This window comes from Vulpes lagopus, chromosome 10 (genome assembly GCF_018345385.1).
Source record: "Vulpes lagopus strain Blue_001 chromosome 10, ASM1834538v1, whole genome shotgun sequence".
NCBI lineage: Eukaryota > Metazoa > Chordata > Mammalia > Carnivora > Canidae > Vulpes > Vulpes lagopus.
The window spans coordinates 69093392-69111892 of NC_054833.1; the positions used below are offsets into that span (position 1 = coordinate 69093392).

General features: G+C 57.8%; 1 protein-coding gene across 1 annotated transcript; it reads right to left on the bottom strand.

The window, feature by feature from the left end:
* Positions 1–5066: 5066 nt before the first annotated feature.
* NATD1 (N-acetyltransferase domain containing 1) lies at positions 5067–16552 on the bottom strand. The gene is made up of 3 exons (XM_041771886.1): positions 16347–16552; positions 10047–10165; positions 5067–8116 (listed from the first exon to the last, which is right to left on the bottom strand). Exons 1-3 carry the CDS (start codon positions 16450–16452, stop codon positions 8000–8002), a joined length of 342 nt encoding a protein of 113 aa, XP_041627820.1. The 5' UTR covers positions 16453–16552; the 3' UTR covers positions 5067–7999.
* Positions 16553–18501: the final 1949 nt, after the last annotated feature.

An 18501-nucleotide genomic window follows, 5' to 3' on the forward strand; every position in this document is an offset into this window, starting at 1 on the left:
GAAAGCTTCTGTGCACTTCTGCTGCCCATTAATGACCAGGGACACTGGGAGATGCCATCTGTCTAGGAAGGACAGGAAATGGAGTTTTGGTGACCTACTGAGTCCCTGCAACAATCTGTCCTCTGACAACCAAATAGCAGTGCTCTGCCTTCTTCACATGCACCCTCACCAGACGGACACCCCCACACACACACCCCATTCCTGTTTGAGGCCCCCTGTCTCTTAGAGATGCAGCATGTTCCCCACCAGCAGTAGCCAGGGAGCTAGGAGGAAAATACAAATGACTGCCCACTCCAAGCCAGAATGAAATGGTGGGACGGCACAGGATCAAAGTTGGTGAAACTCTCATCAGAAGAAGGGAGAGCAGGAGCATGGGTCCCAGGTGGCCACACCGGGCCAGCGACAATGGGATCCTGAGGGGCAGGTGTTGTGGGGCCTGGACTCCAGTCTCTGGGAGGACTGTACCCACGTCCTGTTTCCTCCATGACTACCTCTGAGGAGGGCTCTGCACACTTTCTGCAGCTGGCCCACATGGGCCTGGCTTTGGGGCGAGGCCACCAGTTCTTGACTTTGTTGGCCACATAATTCCCTCTGAAATTTAGGGACCTTCCCTGTCAGGAAGTTCTGGAGGACTGAGCCTGACACTCTTGCCTAATGTGGCTTTCAAGAGGCTCCATCTCTTTGCTTTATAATGACTTGTCTGTCTCTGCCTCAGTTTACTGATGCTTAACCTCCCAAGCAGCTCAGACAACTAGCTGGCGGGCCCAGCGGATCCTGCATCTGATCTTGCCGGGCAGCCAAGGCTTTGTCTACAGAATCGAGACAGTTGTGATGGGCTGCTGCTGCTTCAAACATTTTCAGTTAGAGTCCCTGCTAGTTGTGGCCGGTAGCAGTTGCCTTCGCCAGCACTGGGGGTGGGGGTGGTACACCCCTTCCACCCCCGGCCTACCGTCTGCAGGCCATCTCCTCTGTTGCACACCCCTTCCTCACCCCTCGCTGCAAACTGAAGGAGGCACCAGCTCACGTTGCTGTCAGCTTGTCTCGGATTGCTCTGGGAGCCACAGGCTTAGTAGGAGCCGGCTCTGCATCTTTCCCTGCATGGCGTGGATCTCCAACTTTCCACTCTGCAGTATCTATGTCCATGTCCCCCGCCGCCTCACTGCCAAGCCAGTGCTACAAATACCAGATTTTAAGGAACAGAAGCACCCTAGAGTTAGTGCACTGTCTGTTGTAACATACATACCCCCAGAGTCAGAGTGCTTAAAACATGGTAGGCATGGATTCCTCGCTCATGGAACAAGCCAAAAGAAGGGTTTGTTTTTGGCAGGGGGTTGTGTCCATGCCGCAGCTCAGAAACCTGTGTTCCTTACCAGTAGATTCACGACCCCCAGAGCCTTGCCATGGACAGCACCCAGCAGTGGATGGGAAAGACGGGGCCCAGAAACGGCCCACCTCACTTCTACACATGTTCCATTGGCAATGACTCAGACCCAGGGCACACCAGCTGTGGAGAGGCTGCTAGTTCCAGCTGTGCGTCCATGAGTGGCAACAGCTACGGCTGTGGGCAGCCTCTACACACCTCAAGGCTCCCCATCACCTGGCTCTGCTCTCCTCTCCACACTTGTTTCCTGACTCTCTTGCTTTCAGACACATGCAAGGTCAAGAGGTGCTGTCAGCTGCCTCACTGCTGGGCCTTCACTTGTGCTGTGTAGTCTACCCAGAGCTTTCGTTCCCATTACTGTTCCATCCACTTATCTACCTGTCCATCTGTCTGTCCATCGATCCAACAAGTATAGTTGAGCCTTAAATCTGTGCCAGGCACTGATCTGATCTGGGGATATTGAAATGAGCAAAATGGAAAACGAACAAACTACTGCCTTCATGGGGCTTGTACTCTAGCAGTGAGATGCAGACAACACATAATAAATAAGCTAACATAAATCCATTAGATAATATGTAAGAAGAAAGCAAAAATTAAAAAACTAGAGCAGAGTAAGGGAATCAGGAGGGGTGGGTAGCAACTTAAAGGCAGGGTGGGATCTGGAAAAGGCGACCTCAGTGAGAAGTGACAGTTGGGTACACACCTGAAGGAGGCCATGGAGGGAGACCCAAGGATGACTGGGAGAAGAGCATCCTGCACTGATAGAACAGCACGTGCAAAGGCTCTGGGGTGGAAGTGACCTCACGGGTATGAGGAACAGCAGGGAGGCCTGTGTGGCTAGAGTGGTGTGAGCTGAGGTCAGAGGCCACGAGGACCATTTCATATGGGGCCTGTGTGCTGATTCCTATAAAAAGCCCACCTACCTTTTAGCTTTCAATCTAGATATTCCTTCCTCAAGAGAGCCTTCCAGGGCCCTCTGCATTGGGGTGGGCACCTTGCCTGTGTACACCAGTAGCCCTGTCACAGTCTTCTTACTGGGTGCAGGGTCCCCTGAAGATGGAGCTCCATCTGCCTTGGTCACCCCTATATCTTCACTGAATACATAATGGGTACTGCACGGGGCAATGGGATTGGCCTTCTGAACTGCAGGGTCTCCACACGTAGGAGGAAGACTCTCCCTTCACAGGCAGCTTGGGAAATTTGAATGACCTAGTTCATACCTTTAATTGGCCTGTTGGTCTTAGCAGATAAAACACTGGTAAATTCTTTTCTCCCCGACTCTCCTTATTCTAAATTCCAGAATAACCATGGAGAGGCTTATTCACATTCCATCTCAGCATCTTTCCACATCTAACATGTGACTTCATCGTGAAGTGCCTTTTTTTTTTTTTTTTAAGATTTTATTCATTTATTCATGAGAGACACAGAGAGAGAGAGAGGCAGAGACACAGGCAGAGGGAGAAGCAGGCTCCACACAAGGAACCCTACATGGGACTCGATCCCGGGTCCCCAGGATCACACCCTCAGCTGAAGGCAGCGCCAAACCTCTGAGCCACTTGGGCTGCCCGTGAAATGCCTTTTGATAGAATCCTCTTGAAGGATCCTCCTTTGACCTCATGTGTTCCACCCTCTCCCTAATTCAGAAGATTGCTGAATCTCATCCACAGATCTCCCACCCAAACCTGATTCACAGCCTGCAAGTGTCCCCTTTCACCTACGACAAGCTCAGGACACCCCAGCCCGTGACACACCAGCATCATGAAGACTGAGTGCCTCCAAACATGAGTTGCCATTCCAACAGCCATTCTGGGTCGGTCTGGCATCGGGACCAGTCATTCTCGATCATGCTGGCCAGCTTCAGCCATTGGTGTAGACAGATGGGCATGACATCAGATGTCCTGCCCCTAGCTGGCAGGAATATCTCATCCTGACTACTTGTCTGGGGGCATCCACGGATCACACCGGGAAGAGATGCCTGCAAGCCACACTCCGCAGAGCCCTTAGCAGTGGCTGCCCGTTCGCTTCTGCCCGAGGGGGGCAGTGGCACGAGGCTAGGAGACGGTGCGGGCAAGTTTCTGGACCTGGGGGTGTTTTCAATGGCCATGGCAGCAGCGATGGGTGGGCACATGCACTCCAGGCTTTATCCAGGCAGCGAGGTCCTAGCAGAGGCCCAGTGATCATGGCTTGCTGTGACACTGTGCCCCCACTCGTGTCATAGCAGCTTCCTGCACTTCCCAATGTTTGGGTCACCTTCTTGTGCTTGCCCTTCTGCTCCTCCCACAATTTGGTAACCAGTCCCCTGCATTAAATCCCATTTGTAGCACCTGGTGCAGTTTGCATTTTCCTATCTCTACAGGAACCCATGTCATTCTGGGTCAGAGCGACGGCCTCCAAGGGAACAGTCCCTCGAACACAGGCACCAGGCATGCTTGTGTGATCCGACTGGGCTGGGGCAGTCATGACCTCACTGCCCCCTGGGGTCAGGGGAGACCCTGGAGGTTCACAGCACTCCGTGGTGGCAAGATTGCTACTTAACATCTCTCCTAGTTTCAGGGAGGGGTGTTGGGGGTGGAGGCGCCTCCTGAAGCCAGAGCTCAGAGACCCATTGGCTGCTGTCCCCAGTCACCGGACAGACCAGACGACAGACAGCTCCAAATGCTGCCGCGTGGGCGGGATGCTGGGGCTGCAGCGGGGTCAGCAGAACGGAAGCTGTAGACTTGGCTCCGGAGCATCCTTGGCAGCCAGGAAAGCCCCTCTCTGATGTCCTGTGGCTGCAGGACTGAGACAACCAGCGAGGTGTGGGTCCTGGTGCTCTGCAGCCTAGTGACGACCTCCCCGCCCCATTCTGGGCCTCAGTTTCTCCATCTGTGAAGTAGGTCTAAGAACTGGGATCTCATGGCAGTGCCATGAGAAGCCAGACAGGATTTCAAAAGGCCTGGTGACCGCAGCGCCCTGTTCTCCTGTTGTTTGGGGTAGCGCCGTCATCTTGAGTGTAAACTAGGAAATTCCCCATGCAGGGGTCCCCCTCCCTGGGCCGCGGCCTGGGGGGTAGGGAGGGGGACACTCACACGCTGTGGCCACATGGCCCTCAAGCACAGAGCACAGCCTCCTGCCCCCCCCCGCAGGCCTACATGGGAGCCTGCATCTCTCCACTGCACCAGAAGCCCCAAGGGAAGGCTCTTTAGTGGGGAGAGGAGCAGGTCTAAGGGCAACGGCTGAGACGGGACGGGACAGGACATCACAGCCTCTTCCTGGCAAACCTCATTCCCCTGCTTTGCGGGCTGCATTGCTGAGAGCATGGCTGCAGCCTCAGGAGGGGGAGCTGCAACAAGGGAAAGAAAGGATGGCCAAATCCCCAGACCTTGATGCCACCGCTGTCCGGCTGGGAGACCTCAGCCAGGCCCCCGGGGCCCATCAGAGCCTCGCCTTCCTGACCAGGAAATGGGGGCTTTGCTGCCAGGGACAGGGGATGGAAGAGCAGAGGGTGCCTGCCAAGCCTGCCTTCTCCCCTCCTTACTCATGCCCATGGATCCTGACCCTGAACTTCTCTCTTCCTCAGGAAAGGCGGGGGCCAGTGATCAGACCGGCGCAGGGACGTTGGGGGTAGAGGACAGAGCACCACGGTGTGGGGGGGAACGGCCCCTTGGCCTGAGCGCCCCTGTGCCACTTCTGGAAGCCAGAGCACTAGGTCACACCTTTTATTGAAATGTATGCCATGCAATCTGTTGAGGAGTTTGAGAAGTAACAACGGGAGCAGGTCTGAAGACCAGCCTTGGCCCAGGCGCCACCTGGAACAGGTCCTGAGTAGGAAAGGCACATGAGTTACCACCTATTGTGACTGGGCAAGAGAAGGAAACCCACAAAGCAAGATGTGGCGGGAGAATGCAGGGCCTTTGGGGCACTCTGCTGGAAGGGGGGCCAGGGTGGGATCCCAGAGCATCCCCCTGCCCCTGTGGGTGGCCCACATGACCTGCCTGCAGAGGAAGGGCTCCTGGAGCATCCAGGGACGGTGCGGGTGAGGCTGGACTGCCAGGCAGAGTAGCACCAGGGGGTAGGGAGGCCGGTGGAGGTGGGCTGGGGGCTCCGGGGCCTTGAGAGGGCAGGCTGTTGCTGCCCTGAGGCCCTGCTGGAGATTTAGGGCCAGGCTGGCCACTGCAGTGGAGTCAGCAATACTTTAAGGCATCCGGGAGATGGGCAGGCTCCAGGGTGCTCCTGCAGGAAGTGGGGACAAGCCATTCCCCAGCCCAGGGCTGATACCAGTCCCCCAAGACCCTGCGTATCTCCTGGTTCAAGTAGTAAGTGTTTTGTGTGTCTGCTGGCCAGATATGGCACGTCACCTGCGGTAAGAACACAGGTGGACACATTGAGGACCAGGACAGGCCTGCTCTCTCCGTGCCACGTGGCTCTCTGTTCTTGTAAACCCTGCTTGCCCTGGGGACCTCTCTGGGGTCCCGTGTGCTACTGCTTGTAGGGCCCCCCCATGGATGGCCTGGGAGGGCGCTGGGGCCCAGTACCCTCCTGGAGCTGGTTCCCATCATTCTGCAGGCCACGGGATTCTGAGCTACTGCGGAGTTTTCATGACTGAGTCTGTGTTTGACCTTGGGAAGGCATGTGTGGGTGGGGAGTGGGAAAGGAAGGGGACTCATAATCCCACTGCCCCAGGAGCCAGAGGGAGAAGGCCCAGACCCCAGACTGGCCCATCTGTCCACGCTCAGGCCAACAACCCCCTTTCTTTGAGCTGTGCCAGGGAGGGGACACCCCCAGTTTGGAGGGGACTCAGCAACAGAACCTACTCGTGCCAGTTATTCCTGGCCAGGGACTCCCAGCACAGTGGAGGCCCAGGGGCTTCTCTGGCTCCTCAGAATAGCCCTTTGCAAAAAGAACTGAGGAGCATGGTGGGAAGGTGAGAGGTGCCCCCAGCCCTTGGGGAGGAGAATTCTTAGAGGCCAGAGCAGGTTTGGGAGCTAGCACATGGGAGTGGGGATGCTGAAGACACTGCCTCTCTGGGGCTCTGGGACCCCCCTCCCACGCACACACAGGTAGGCTGTCAGGCGTCCTGATCTAAGTGTTCCTGCCGCTGGGTGGGAAGGTGTCTGTGCAAACATCTGAGATGGGCGGCCAAGCTGGCCTGGTGGTTGTGGTGAGCTTGGTGCCGAGACCCAGAGGGAAGAGGTGAGTGGAAAGGCAACCCAAGCCAAGGCCTGCTACAGCAAAGCAGAGAAAAGGAGGGGTCGCCAGCCCCATCCCACATGCCTCCCCAAGCCCACGCCAGCCAGAGGCCTGGAGGGGCCACGCTACCCCGAGCACTGTGCTGTTAACTTTTGTCTCAGCCCTTCAGGGGCTCTGCCTCCAGAGTCTCCCTCCAGCCCCACAGAGAGGGAGGCATAGACTTGATTCTTGTGGGAAGTAGGGCACAGGTGGTCAGGACCCCAAGCCCTACCCAGCTCATAAGGCCTGCAGGACAGAGGGTGCCGGTGTGCACCTCCAGGGCCATTACCAAGGAAGTTGGTCTGGGATCCCAGCCAGGCAACAGAACATGCCCAGCCGTAAGTGTGCCATGAAAGAAAGATGCTCGGATGTCCAATGTCCACAAAGGAAATCCCCTTCACAGAAACGTCCTTCCCCTTGGATGGTGAGGACAGTTTTCTGAGGACACTTTGCCTCCCTCCCACCTAAGCTCCAAAGGGTCCTCTCTGAGAAAGCCCACCCACAGGGCAGCCAAGAGGCCAGCAAAGGGAGGGTGGCTGCCAGTGCTCAGGCCACCTACGGGGCTGGCTGCAGGCTGCGGGGAGACAGGAGGACAGCCACAGGGGACAGGGCCGCGATGTGCTGCAGAGCTGACAGACAATGGCAAGGAGTTAAGGACATGGGTGCCAAGGACAGAACACCCAGCGCCCCCTCCACCTGCCACTCCACTGATGCACAGCCCTGCAGTGTCCCGTGTGTGTGAGCTTTTGCGTGTCTGTGCGTGTGCATGTGTGCTCACGTGTGCACAGTTGAGCCATGGTGGGAGCCCAGTCTGTGCGTCCCAGGCTTTGCACATGAAGGAGGGCCACCCCTCGCCTTGGCCTGCCCCCCAGAGCCTGGGGCATGTGTGTCGGAGGAGGAGGAGGAGAAGGGGCCGCACTGGTGGCAGCCGTGGCTTGGTGCTACGCCCCCGGGAGGTTGGCACACGAGGTTTCTTATTGCTCCTCTGCACTCAGGGAAGCCCCTCGTCATCTGCATGAAGGATAGAGCCCTAGGTGGCAGCAGAGGGGGCCCCAAATCAGCCCTCCTGCCCATCACAGAGCAGGAAGAGCAGGTGGCACCCGGACTGGCCACAGGGATGACCCCGGCCACCTTGCAGACCCGGCTGCGGGCCCTCGCAAGAAGCCAGCCGGCATCTGCTGAGGGGGAGCTGCCAGGAGCTCGGCCGCCTGGCCTCCCCTGCTCCACGGGAGCTGGACTACGGCCCATCATCGGCCAGTGGCCTCCCAGGGCCACCGACAAGGTGTCCTTACAAAAATAACTCTGAGTCTGTCCCTGGTGGGGACCAGGTTTCCTGAGAGCACGCGGAGGGCCGGGCAAAGGCCGCGAGGAGAGGTCTGGCGTGGAGGCTCCTGCCCCACGGGGCCGGGGTTACGGCTGCAGGCGCTCCAGGTACTGCGGCAGGGGGTTCTCTTTGACGTACTTCTGGATGTACCAGCACGTGAGATGGGCCTTCAGGTCCTCCTCCACTACAAAGTCCAGAGCAGCCTGGCAGCCGGGGCAGAGAGAGAAGCCGTCAGTGCCTGCCGCCCGAGCCCAGCCCCCACACCTCCCAGCCTGGTCCCTCCGAGGGCTGGAGCTGGCTGCACTGGCCAAGGGTCCTATCTGGCCAGCCACGGGAGGAGGGAGGTGCTGCCGCCACCCTCCTTTCACAGTGGGGGAAACTGAGGCAGAAAGCTTTGGCAAAATTGCCCGAGGCCACATGACACTGAGGCAGATAAACCAGGATGCTCTCCCAAGGCCCTGGGAGAGCAGGTTGCACACAGGCAGCCAGGGAACCGAGTAGCAAGGGGCCGCAGCCCTGTGCATCTGGCACAGCATCAGGTGGGCATGAAACCAAAGAACCCCTGACCCCATGCCACGTCCTGCCTGTCCCACACCCCACGTGCGAGGCCTGGCACCCAGCACACCCTCCGATCCGATCTCACCGCCTCTGCACTCACAAGGTGCCTACTGCCTATGGCTCCTTTTCTCTCATCTTCATGTGGCCACTCATTTGATGCCTGGTCCTGGAACCTCACCCTCTGGCTGGGTGAGGGGTGCCTGTGGCTCCCACAACCCCCAGGGCTCCCTACACCTAGCAGAGGTCAGTGTGGGCATTTTAGGGCTCCTGAAGCCGATCATGGGGGGAGCGATGAGGGTGCCAGCAGGTGGCGCTCCTCACACCCATGGCTGTTCTCAGGAAGGTGCTCAGGCCCTGGAGAGCAAGGGTGTGCCCAGTGCACCCCCTGCTCTCCGGCACCTTGCAGGATGCCTGCGCACAGCTGGTGTTTAATAAACGTCTGCTACAACAAAGTGGAGGACAGCCTGGGTAGGGTTGGCTGGTCTGATGAGAGGGGCGCAGCATGTACCGAGCGCCTACCAGGGACCCTGTGCTTACATGTCAGCCAGTCTGAACCTCCAGCTCCACACGCCCGAGCAGGCCTTGCTGTGTCTCACCGTCCACACCCCACCTTGGGGCTCACACCCTGAGACCCTCGAGAGACAAGATTCCAGTCTATTCTCCCGTTTCACAGAAAAAGAAACTCAAGGCCCCAGAAGGCGGCAGTCAGAGGCCACACAGCAAGAACCTCCATGCCCTCAGCAAGCGGGGCTCAGGGGAGCCCCAGACAGGGCCTGCGGTGGGTCCCATGGCCAGCCAGGGCTCCGCAGCTCCATGGCCCACCTCCCCTCTCTCCAGGTCAGTGACTCTCTGAGTTCCCACAGAGGCAACCTGGGACAGCCCCCCAGAGCAGTGCAGAGGCTGATCCCATGTAAAGGAAGAAGGTCACTTTGTCTTCCAGACATGGGCATGAGCTGCTGGTCCTGGTGCCAGTGGCTGCTTCAGGGCAGAGGGCAGCAGAGCGACAGAGGCTCAAGGCGGGGGTGGAGGTGGCTAGAGCAGGCCGGGGAGGAACACGGGCCTGGTGCAGCCCTCAGAGGCATGAGTGGAAGGCCATTCTCTGTTCTGGGCTGTACTTCCCTGCATTAAGCCCAAACCTGCTCTGCAGCCAGCCTTGGCTGGAGGCGTTGTGGGGATGGAGGGCCTCAGGGGCAGGGAATGGGACAGAAGTCACGTACTTGGACCTTCGCTTATCTACTCACTCACTAAAGGTTTACTGAGCACCTATGAATTATATTCTGGGTGCTGGGCTCAGCCAGTGAGCTCCTGACATACAGGTGTCGGTGGCCCTGTAAGCTGAGCTCCATGGAACCCCAGGCCTTAGCCCAGAACCACCACCACCCACCCCAGAGGAGCCAGGGGAGGGCAGAGTGTGTGGCCGGCCGACTGCCCACTCCCAGCAGTAAGTTGTTGGCAAGGTGGGCGCCCATCTGCACTTTGGCCAAGAAACAGGCCTGGCTCGGCCCCCAGGGCTCTGGTTTAGCTGAACGAGAGGACAGCGCCCCCTCCCCACCCTCCACCCTCTGCCCGCGGTACCTTAGCAAGGTGCTTGGCAATGCCACGCCCGCGGTAGGCGTCGGGGACCTCGGTGTGCTGCAGGTCCACGATCCGCTTGCCCACGTACTCGTAGAGCAGGACGGCCCGGTCGTGACATCCTGTGGAGGGAGGGTGGAGAACAGGTGAGGCCCTGGAGCCTCTTGGGGCTTAATCAGGCAAACAGAGGGCTAGGGATGCGGAACGTGAGTGCTGGAGTTGGACTCTGAATGACCTCCCTGTGCCTCAGTTTCCTTACCCATAAAGTGGGGATATAATAAAGCATTCCTCACAGTGTTTAGAAGATTAAAGGAGTCATCTCTACAAGATGCTGGGAGCACCGCCTAGAGTACACTGAGCCCCACATGAGCCTTTGCAGTGTTCATCATTCTCCACACGCCTCCAGCCGTCTGCCCACTCATCCACCCACCCCGCCACCCACTACCTAGCTGTCCTCTCTGTCCATCTGTCCCTGTATCCATCTGTTCCACCTGACAGATGTTTACTGAGCCCCAGGCACTGTTTCTGGTACTGAGACTCAGCTACAAACAAGCTAAACAAAGAGCCTTGCCCTCCTGGAACGGACTAAAAGGGGAGACAGAATAAACAAGAAAAGCAAGTCAATGTGTAGTGTGGCCAGGGGTGGGGCAGGGGCGGAGGGAGTGCTGGGTAGAGAGAGGAAGGAGAAGGAGTCAGTCACAGGATGTCTGGGGAACCGTGTTTTGGCAGAGGGAACAGCCAATGCAAAGGCTCCGAGGCAGCGGGGGTCTGGTGTGTTTGAGGGACAGTGAGGAGGTTGGGGTGGCCAGAGCAGTGTGGGCAAAGGGGAGGGTGGGGGGTGAGGAGGGCGGGGACGTGACAGGAGCAGGTCCGGCAGAGCCTTTAAATCCCTGTGAGCTGGGAACCATAGGAGGGTCCTCGGCAGGGGAGGCGCAGGAGGTGACTCATGACTTCAGGGATCCTTCTGGCCGCTGCAAGAGGGGACCCGGGCAGGAACAGGGAGACCAATGAGACGGCGGCCGCACTAGCCAGGTGAGTCAGGATGGACCAAGGCTGTGGCCAGGTGGAGGCAGGGGTGCGGGAAGGCACCAGGCTCTGCCGGTGGTGTGAGGGCGTAGTTGGCAGGCCATGCCTGTGACCTGGACATGGTAAATGAGAGAAAGACAGGGTGAGGACAACTCCACGGTCTATAATTTCACAAAGTGTACGAAGGAAAGAAAAAAGCAGGTTGGGGGCGAGACGGGGCCATGTAGCCCAAGGCAGTCCCAGGGATCCTCCAAGAAAACCTCTGAGTTGAGGTGGTGCCTGAGGGAGGGACAGACAGGACAGGGTCAACGGCAAGGCCCTGAGGTTAGAAAACACAATTCATTGGCTTTAAAAGAGAGCATGGAGATGCCAAGCATCTTTTTAGAATCTTTAAAGATTTTTTAAAATTATTTTTTTATTTATGAGAAACACATGGGGGGGGCGGTGGGCAGAGACACAGGCAGAGGGAGAAGCAGGCTCCATGCAGGGAGCCCGACATGGGACTTGATCCCGAGTCTCCAGGATCACGCCCTGGGCTGAAGGCAGCACTAAACTGCCAAGCCACCAAGCCACCGGGGCTGCCCTAAAATCTTTAAAGCCAAGGGTCTTTCATGTGCTTGAACTTAAAGCATCCTAGAGAATGCGTCCCTAACTGCTGCCTGGGCTCCCAGCCCCTGGCGAGTGTGGAAGGCTGACAGGCCAAGAGATCTCAATGACCAGACCAGAGTCTCACAGCAAGCCGGACGCTGCAGGACACTCCAGTCCCAGGTGGGCGGCTTTCTGCCTCTCCCCGGAGCTCCAGCGGAGCCATGTGGCCAGGGTCCGGCCATGGCCTCCTCTGCCACCTGCCCCAGCTGGCCCCCTGCACCATGGGACTTGGTTCTTGGCTCCTGCCTCTGTCCCAAGGAGTGAATTCACCGCACCCAATACAGGAGGGCAGAGATCAGGAGGCTATTTTGGGCCTGAGCTGGTCACCAGTCACTGACGGAGCTGCTGCCTGCATGCCCAGGCCACTGAAGTACCCCAAAACCCATGGAGGGCTGACTGTGTTAGGCAGGGTTCTGAGTGCTGTGCATGCAGCTGTGAAGAAAACTGACTACACCTTCCTTCATGGAGGAAAACAGATAATACTGTGATAATAATCGAAACCTGAAGGTGATAAGCTGGAACACAGCAGAGAAGGGGGGAGGGTTGCCATCTTAGAGTCTACAGGGAGGCCTCTTTTGAGCAAAGACCTGGAGAAGGTGAATGATCCAAAAGGAGATGTGGAGGATGAGCTGTCCAGGTGGCAAGAACAGCATGTGCAAAGGCCCTGAGGTGGAATGTTCAAGGATCAGTGAGTGGGCAGGGCTGAACCTGAATGAGGGAGGGAGAGCAGTAGGAAGCCACGCGGGGGTCCTGGCTTTCCCAGGCTGGCCTTTTTGGGAGACGAAAGGCAGCTCACCCCTATGGGGCGCTGCAACAGGCAGTCCTGTGCTCAGCTCTCTCCATACACTATGCCTTACCACAATCTTACAAAGTGGGTGAGATTCTTACAGCCCTGTTTACAGATGGGGAAATGGAGACTCTGAGAGGCAGTCACACAGCCCGGCAGCATGTGGAGCTGAGCTCACTTTGAGTTTTCTGGCTGTAAGAGGTACTTAAAGGCCATCTGGGTCACCAGGGTGGGCGTAGGCTACGTGTGAGGGAAAAGCTCTATAATGAACCCTTCCACCGGCCAGGCCACAGCATTCTAGGCTGAGGAACCAGACCCCTAGTGCACAGTCCTGGGGCACCTGCTCTGTGGACCTGCTCTGTGGCCCAGCACCTCAGGTTAGTGGGGCAGTGCAGGTCACCTTGTCCCAACCCCCCTATCTGACACAGCCTGATCCCCCTCACCCTACCAAACTGCCCTGGAGAGCCCTAGGACATGGCCATCCTCCTGTGACTCAGGCCAAGATCCTCAAGGTCCTCTGTGCCTGGCCTTCATCTCAGACTCTGATCTGACCCTTGAATAGGTCCACGGACATGATCTTCACAACGTGCCTGCAATCTGGCCACTGCTCACATCTCCGCAGGCACTCCCTTCTGGCTGCCTTGTCGGCTTCCCTGCATCCACCCACCGGATCCTGCATGTCCTGTCAGGGCCCCGGGCCAGCCACACTGGCCTTGCTGTTCCTCAAGCTCGCCCAGCTCCTGACCTGCCCCAGCCTTTGCCAAGCTGTCCTTGTCACCTGCTCAGGCCCCAGACCCTTCTCTGGGCGGGGTTTGGTGAGCTGCCAAGAACTCCCAGCTCACTAGCAAGGGGGTTGGTGCTGGCCGTTGGGGGCCTCCGGACCAAGCAGAGTCCTGGTTCCTCCTCCCACCTGCCAGGGAAGACAATTTCTCAGTGACCGCTTCTCCTGATAACTTCCCCGGGGACTTTGGGGCTGAGTTGGGGCTGGGTGGAGGGTACCAGAGTGGAGAAACCCAGGGCAGGGCCCTCACTAGTGGAGCAGCTTTAACTGTTCTCAAAACTAGTTACAGTTCATGATCTCAAGGTGATTCTAAGGTCCAGGAGGGTGTAGCAAGTGTCCTAGGAGGGACAGGTAAGTGCTTGGGACACAGAGGTGTCAGGACTGGCTAGCCTGAGGTCACTCGGCAGAGCTGGGACTGGAAGTCAGGGCTTACCCTGCCCCAGGGTTGGGGATCAGGGAGCATGCAGAAAGCACCAGGATTCTAGGACCCAGATGACCTTCCTCCCTGCAACACGTGGGACACTCAGCCCTGGCTGGGAGGTCAGAGCTAAGGCCAAGGAGGGACTTCCCAGGGACAGGGGCTCGGTGCTGCCTTAGATGCCTACTGGCTGTGTGCCCTGGTGTCCCCACCTGTGACATACAGGGCCTTCGGTCTTGCTGCCTCCTCCACTTGGAATGCTCTTTCTGCTGGAGCTCTCCCTTCTTGCCTCCTTTAGGTCTTTAAGTAACTGGCACGTTCCCAGAGTGGCCCTCCTGGACCCTGGATTCTAGGCAGCAGCCTTTGCCTAACCAGGCCCTTGCCTTCTAGGACACTTGACACTTCACGTATTGTCCACCGCCCGTCTAGACTGTCAGCCTACCAGTACTCAGCACCTAGAACAATGTTTGGCACACAGGAGGCACTCAATAACGGCTTGTGTGAGGGATCCCAGTTCTCCCACCTCTGAGTACAAGACCCTGAGCAAGCCAGTCACTCCCCTGTATCTCGGGATCCTCATCTATAAAACAGGAAGAGCAGTTTCCCCTCACTCCCCTCCCCCCCCATGCCCAGAACCCGCCCGGGACACAAGGACTCGGATGCAGTGGCTCAGCCTCTGCCATCGCCCACAAGCAGAGCTCGCCAGAAACTCATCGGTACAGCTCTGCCAGGGGGATGGCCCCAGAGGCTGCTCTGGCTCTCAGGCTGAGCATTCACCTCCCTCGGTAGGCACCCTGAGCCAGTCTCCAGGGCCTGCCCTGCTGTTCGGGGGGGCTCTATGGCAGGACGTTACCCTCTGCAGCTGAGGAAAGGCCCAGGCCCAGACATGGATGCTCTCACCCTACTCCCCATATACACAGCCAGACCCCCCTCCCAGGCTGGACAGAAGCTGGTGGCCTCCCACTGCTCCCTGGGCTTGGCTGGGGAGCCCCAGTCCATGATGGAGTTAGCCATTCAGGGAAGGGCAGGAGACAAGGTTAGAAATACGGCTAGGCACATCCAGCCTTGACCACTGCCAATCCTGGAGGGGTGTCCTTTGGCTGGACTGATTGGCAACAAAAAGGAAAACCCCAAACATTCTGACTGTACAGAGGAACCTCCTGAGCCCCTAGGGAAACACAGGCCTCCCTGGAACCTCAGAAAAGAAGCTGTGAAAAGCCACAAGGACCCTCCACACAAGTGGCCAACTGGAGTGTCAAGGTCACCTGGACCACAGTGAGCACCACAGTGGTGGAAGGACTTGCGTCCACACGGAAAGAACACGGTGCCTGGTCAGTCGGGCCTGGGCTTGAGCTCTGGCACTTTGGGGGTCACTCCTCCCCTACCGTTCAAAACTCAGTTTACTCATCTGTAACGTGGGGTGAGAATGCCCACATGAAGGGGATGTTGTAGCAAGGATGCGGTCTGTCCTTGTCCCTGCCCCAGCCCCTCCTGACCTCCCGTGCAAGTACAGGCTGGATAAGCCCAGCTCCAGGGCTCACACCAGGGGGGATCCTATCCCAGCTCTGCCCTAACTCACTGCCTGACCTCAGGCGAGCCTCTCCCTTTGCCGAGCCTCTGTCTTCCCTTGTCAGAAATGGGCACAATGGCCTCTGAGGGCCCTTCTGGCTTGGACACTGCCGCAGGGGGGCCCAGCTGGGATGGAAGAAAAAGTTATTAATGCAGAGAGGGGGTGCATAGAGAGCTCGTAATCCTAGATCTTATCATTCTATTTTCTGTCCCCTCAGACCTCTTAGCAGGGAGGGGGCACAGGCTAGTAAGTGGTGGAAACTTTCTTTACAGGAAATGAAGACTTTGCTTTCTGGTTTTCAAAACCACCACCAGTAGAGCAGCACTTGCTCTGCCAGGGCTATTCTAAGGCTTCTTTACTCTCATTATTACAGCATTTTGTCCCTCCAACCAGGGGACAGGTGTGCACTGGTGTCACTCCCATTGTAGAGATGGAGAAGCCGGGGCACACAGAGTGGAGGTCACTTGGCCAAAGTCTCAGAGCCAACGGACCCATGGTGACACCTTCCCCTCTATCGCACCCCCCCCCCCGTGAAGCTGACACCCCTCTCTCCCTCACCCCAGGTCTGCCCAGGAGATGCCCCCAACCCGGGTGCAGAAAAGCTAAAGTTCCCAGGGGTGGCCAGAAGCCGTGTGGCCACCAGGGAGAGGCAGGAGGTCACGGTGGACTCACTCTCCAGGACTCCCACAACAGCCCCCAGGGGGTGTCCAACACCGGGACACGGCGGCGCTGGAGCAGGTGCGGGTCCCCTGCGGCCTGAAGCTGGGTGCTGGCGGCGAAGGACCCGGGCCCGCTCTGCTTGGACCTCTGCCTGCCCCGGGGCCCCCTCCCCCCCCCGCCCCGCGAGCCGGCCGCGCCCCCGCCTCGCCCGCGGGCACAGCGCGTGGCCTGCTCCCGGAGCGCGGGGCGGAGCGGGAGCGGAGCGGGGCCCAGCGGAGGCCACCCCGCGGCGCGCGCTCGCGACGCCCCTCCCGGGCCCGGGGCCGAGGGCGCGCGCCCCAGCTAGGGGGCGGCCTCGGCGGGCCCCGCTCGCTCGCAGACAAAAGGCGGGGGCGGGCCGGACGCCGCGTTACCGTTGAGCCGGACGGTGAACTGGCGGCGCCGGCGGTCGTGCTCCACGCGGATGGGGCAGCCCTGCTCCAGCGCGCCCAGCGGCACGGCGGCCGCCGAGTGCGCCATCTGCGCGCGGGGCAGCGCCGGCAGCGGCCGCCGGGACCCTCGGGCCGAGCCGGCTCGGCGGGGCCGGCCGCGCGGAGAGGTGCGCGGGCCCGCGGCGGGGGGGCGGCGGCGGCGGCGGCGGCGGCGGGGGGGCCGCGGGACGGCCGGGGGACCGCAGGCGGCGGCGCAGAAACTGACACTCGGCGGCGGCCGCGGCGGCGGCAGCAACAAAAAAAGGAGGGGGGCCAGGAAATCAGCTGTGAGGTCACGTGCGGCGCGCGGCCAATGGGCACGCGGCCTTTCTGTTTTGATACATTCCATCCGACTCTTAAAGGGGCCGAGCGCCTCCCTGGCCGCGTGCCACTCGTCCCTCCAAACAAAACAACGCGAGCCGCGTCCGCCCCGGGGACGCTGTGCCCTCTTGCGTTGGACCCGCGAGCCACTTGGGCCCCCTACACGGACCCCTTCTCAAGAACATGAAACGACCTATATACGGGGAACTCTAATCCTCCCCTCGAAGCCACCAGTTATTAAGCACTTGCTGTGTGCGCAGCGGGTGCGGGGCAAAGCCCTGGTAAGCTACACCTGCGCTCAGTGAACATTCTTATCACGAGCCTGGAAAATAGTTCTGCTTGACTCTAGTTTACAGATGAGGAATAGAGGCCCAAGGCACACAGCTGCAATTCATAAGCAGCAGGGGGACGGTTGATGTTGCAGATGCGGCACCTATACGCAGGTGTGACTGCGAGGAGGGTCAAACCTGAGAAGCCTTGTTTGGGGTAGCCCATAGGGCGATAGGGCGGATGGTGAAATGCCGCCTCACCCCCAAAAGAGGCAGAAGTGTAGGAGGGAGCTTTGGAGATCCTGGGATCCACCCCACAGATGGGGAAACTGAGCTCCAGAAAGAGAGCAGAGACTTTCTCAACGACTCACAGGACCGTGGGGGTGGTGGGGGGGTGCTGGCAGACTTCTTTTCTCAAAAGGGGACTTGACCAGCCTTTCCCCAACCCTCGTCTGATTCACACCCAAAGCAGCGCCCCCTCCCACCACTGCTGCTTAGGAAACACATGACTACAGGTTACCTTTTACTAGTTTGTTAAGATGGAAGCTTGAGGTTCATTCCCACGTGACCACTACCCAACTCACAGTAGAGAATACTTGAGGTTCCCTCATTCCCTTCCAATCATTGTCCTTGACTACTTTGATTCTCCCAGAACTTCACATAATCATACAGTAGGCACTTTTTAGTGTTCAGTATCTTTTGCTCAACATTTTATGTAGGAGATTCTTTCATGTTGGTGTATCTTTTTCATTGCTGAATGGTAGGTATTCCATTGTGTGCATATACCATAATTATTTAATTAATATTATTATTAATTTATTTACATTCTTACAGTAGGCTCCACACCCATGGTGGGGCTTGACCTCCAGAGCCTGAGATCAAGAGTCACATGCTGAGTGAACCAGCCAGGTGCCCCACCATCATTTATTTCTCCACCCACCTGTTGGTGGGCATTTGTGTTGCCTTCAGGTTTTGACTGTTATGACTAAATCTTGAACACGTCTTTTGAACACAGTCTTGAACCCTCTTTTGGTATCTCTACTGTAGCACTCCTGTTGGATGCTATACTGGATCTTATAGAAGGTATAAGAGAAATTGCCAGACCTTTTTCCAAAGTGCTTGCACCATTTTATACTCCTCCTAATGATAATCTTGAGAATTCCATTTGGTGTTGCCATCCTTTTAACTTTAGCCATTCTGATAAGTGTGAAGTGGTCTTTCGATGGCTTACATTTGCATTTTCCTGAGACTGATGGCGTTGAGCCTTTGTCAAATGATTCTTAGCTACTTGGATGCCCGTTTCGTGGAGAACCTGCTTAAATGTTATGCCCATTCATTTTTCTTCTTTTTGATTTATGGGAGTTTTTTTCCCCCATAACTTGTTGTGAGTCCTTTGCCAGATATTTTTACTGAGAATACTGTAGGAGAATTTTTTCTAACAAGAGTGCATTATATCATGGAGTTTGCAAACAAAAACAAGGCCGAGGAGTGAGTCATTATGTACAAGG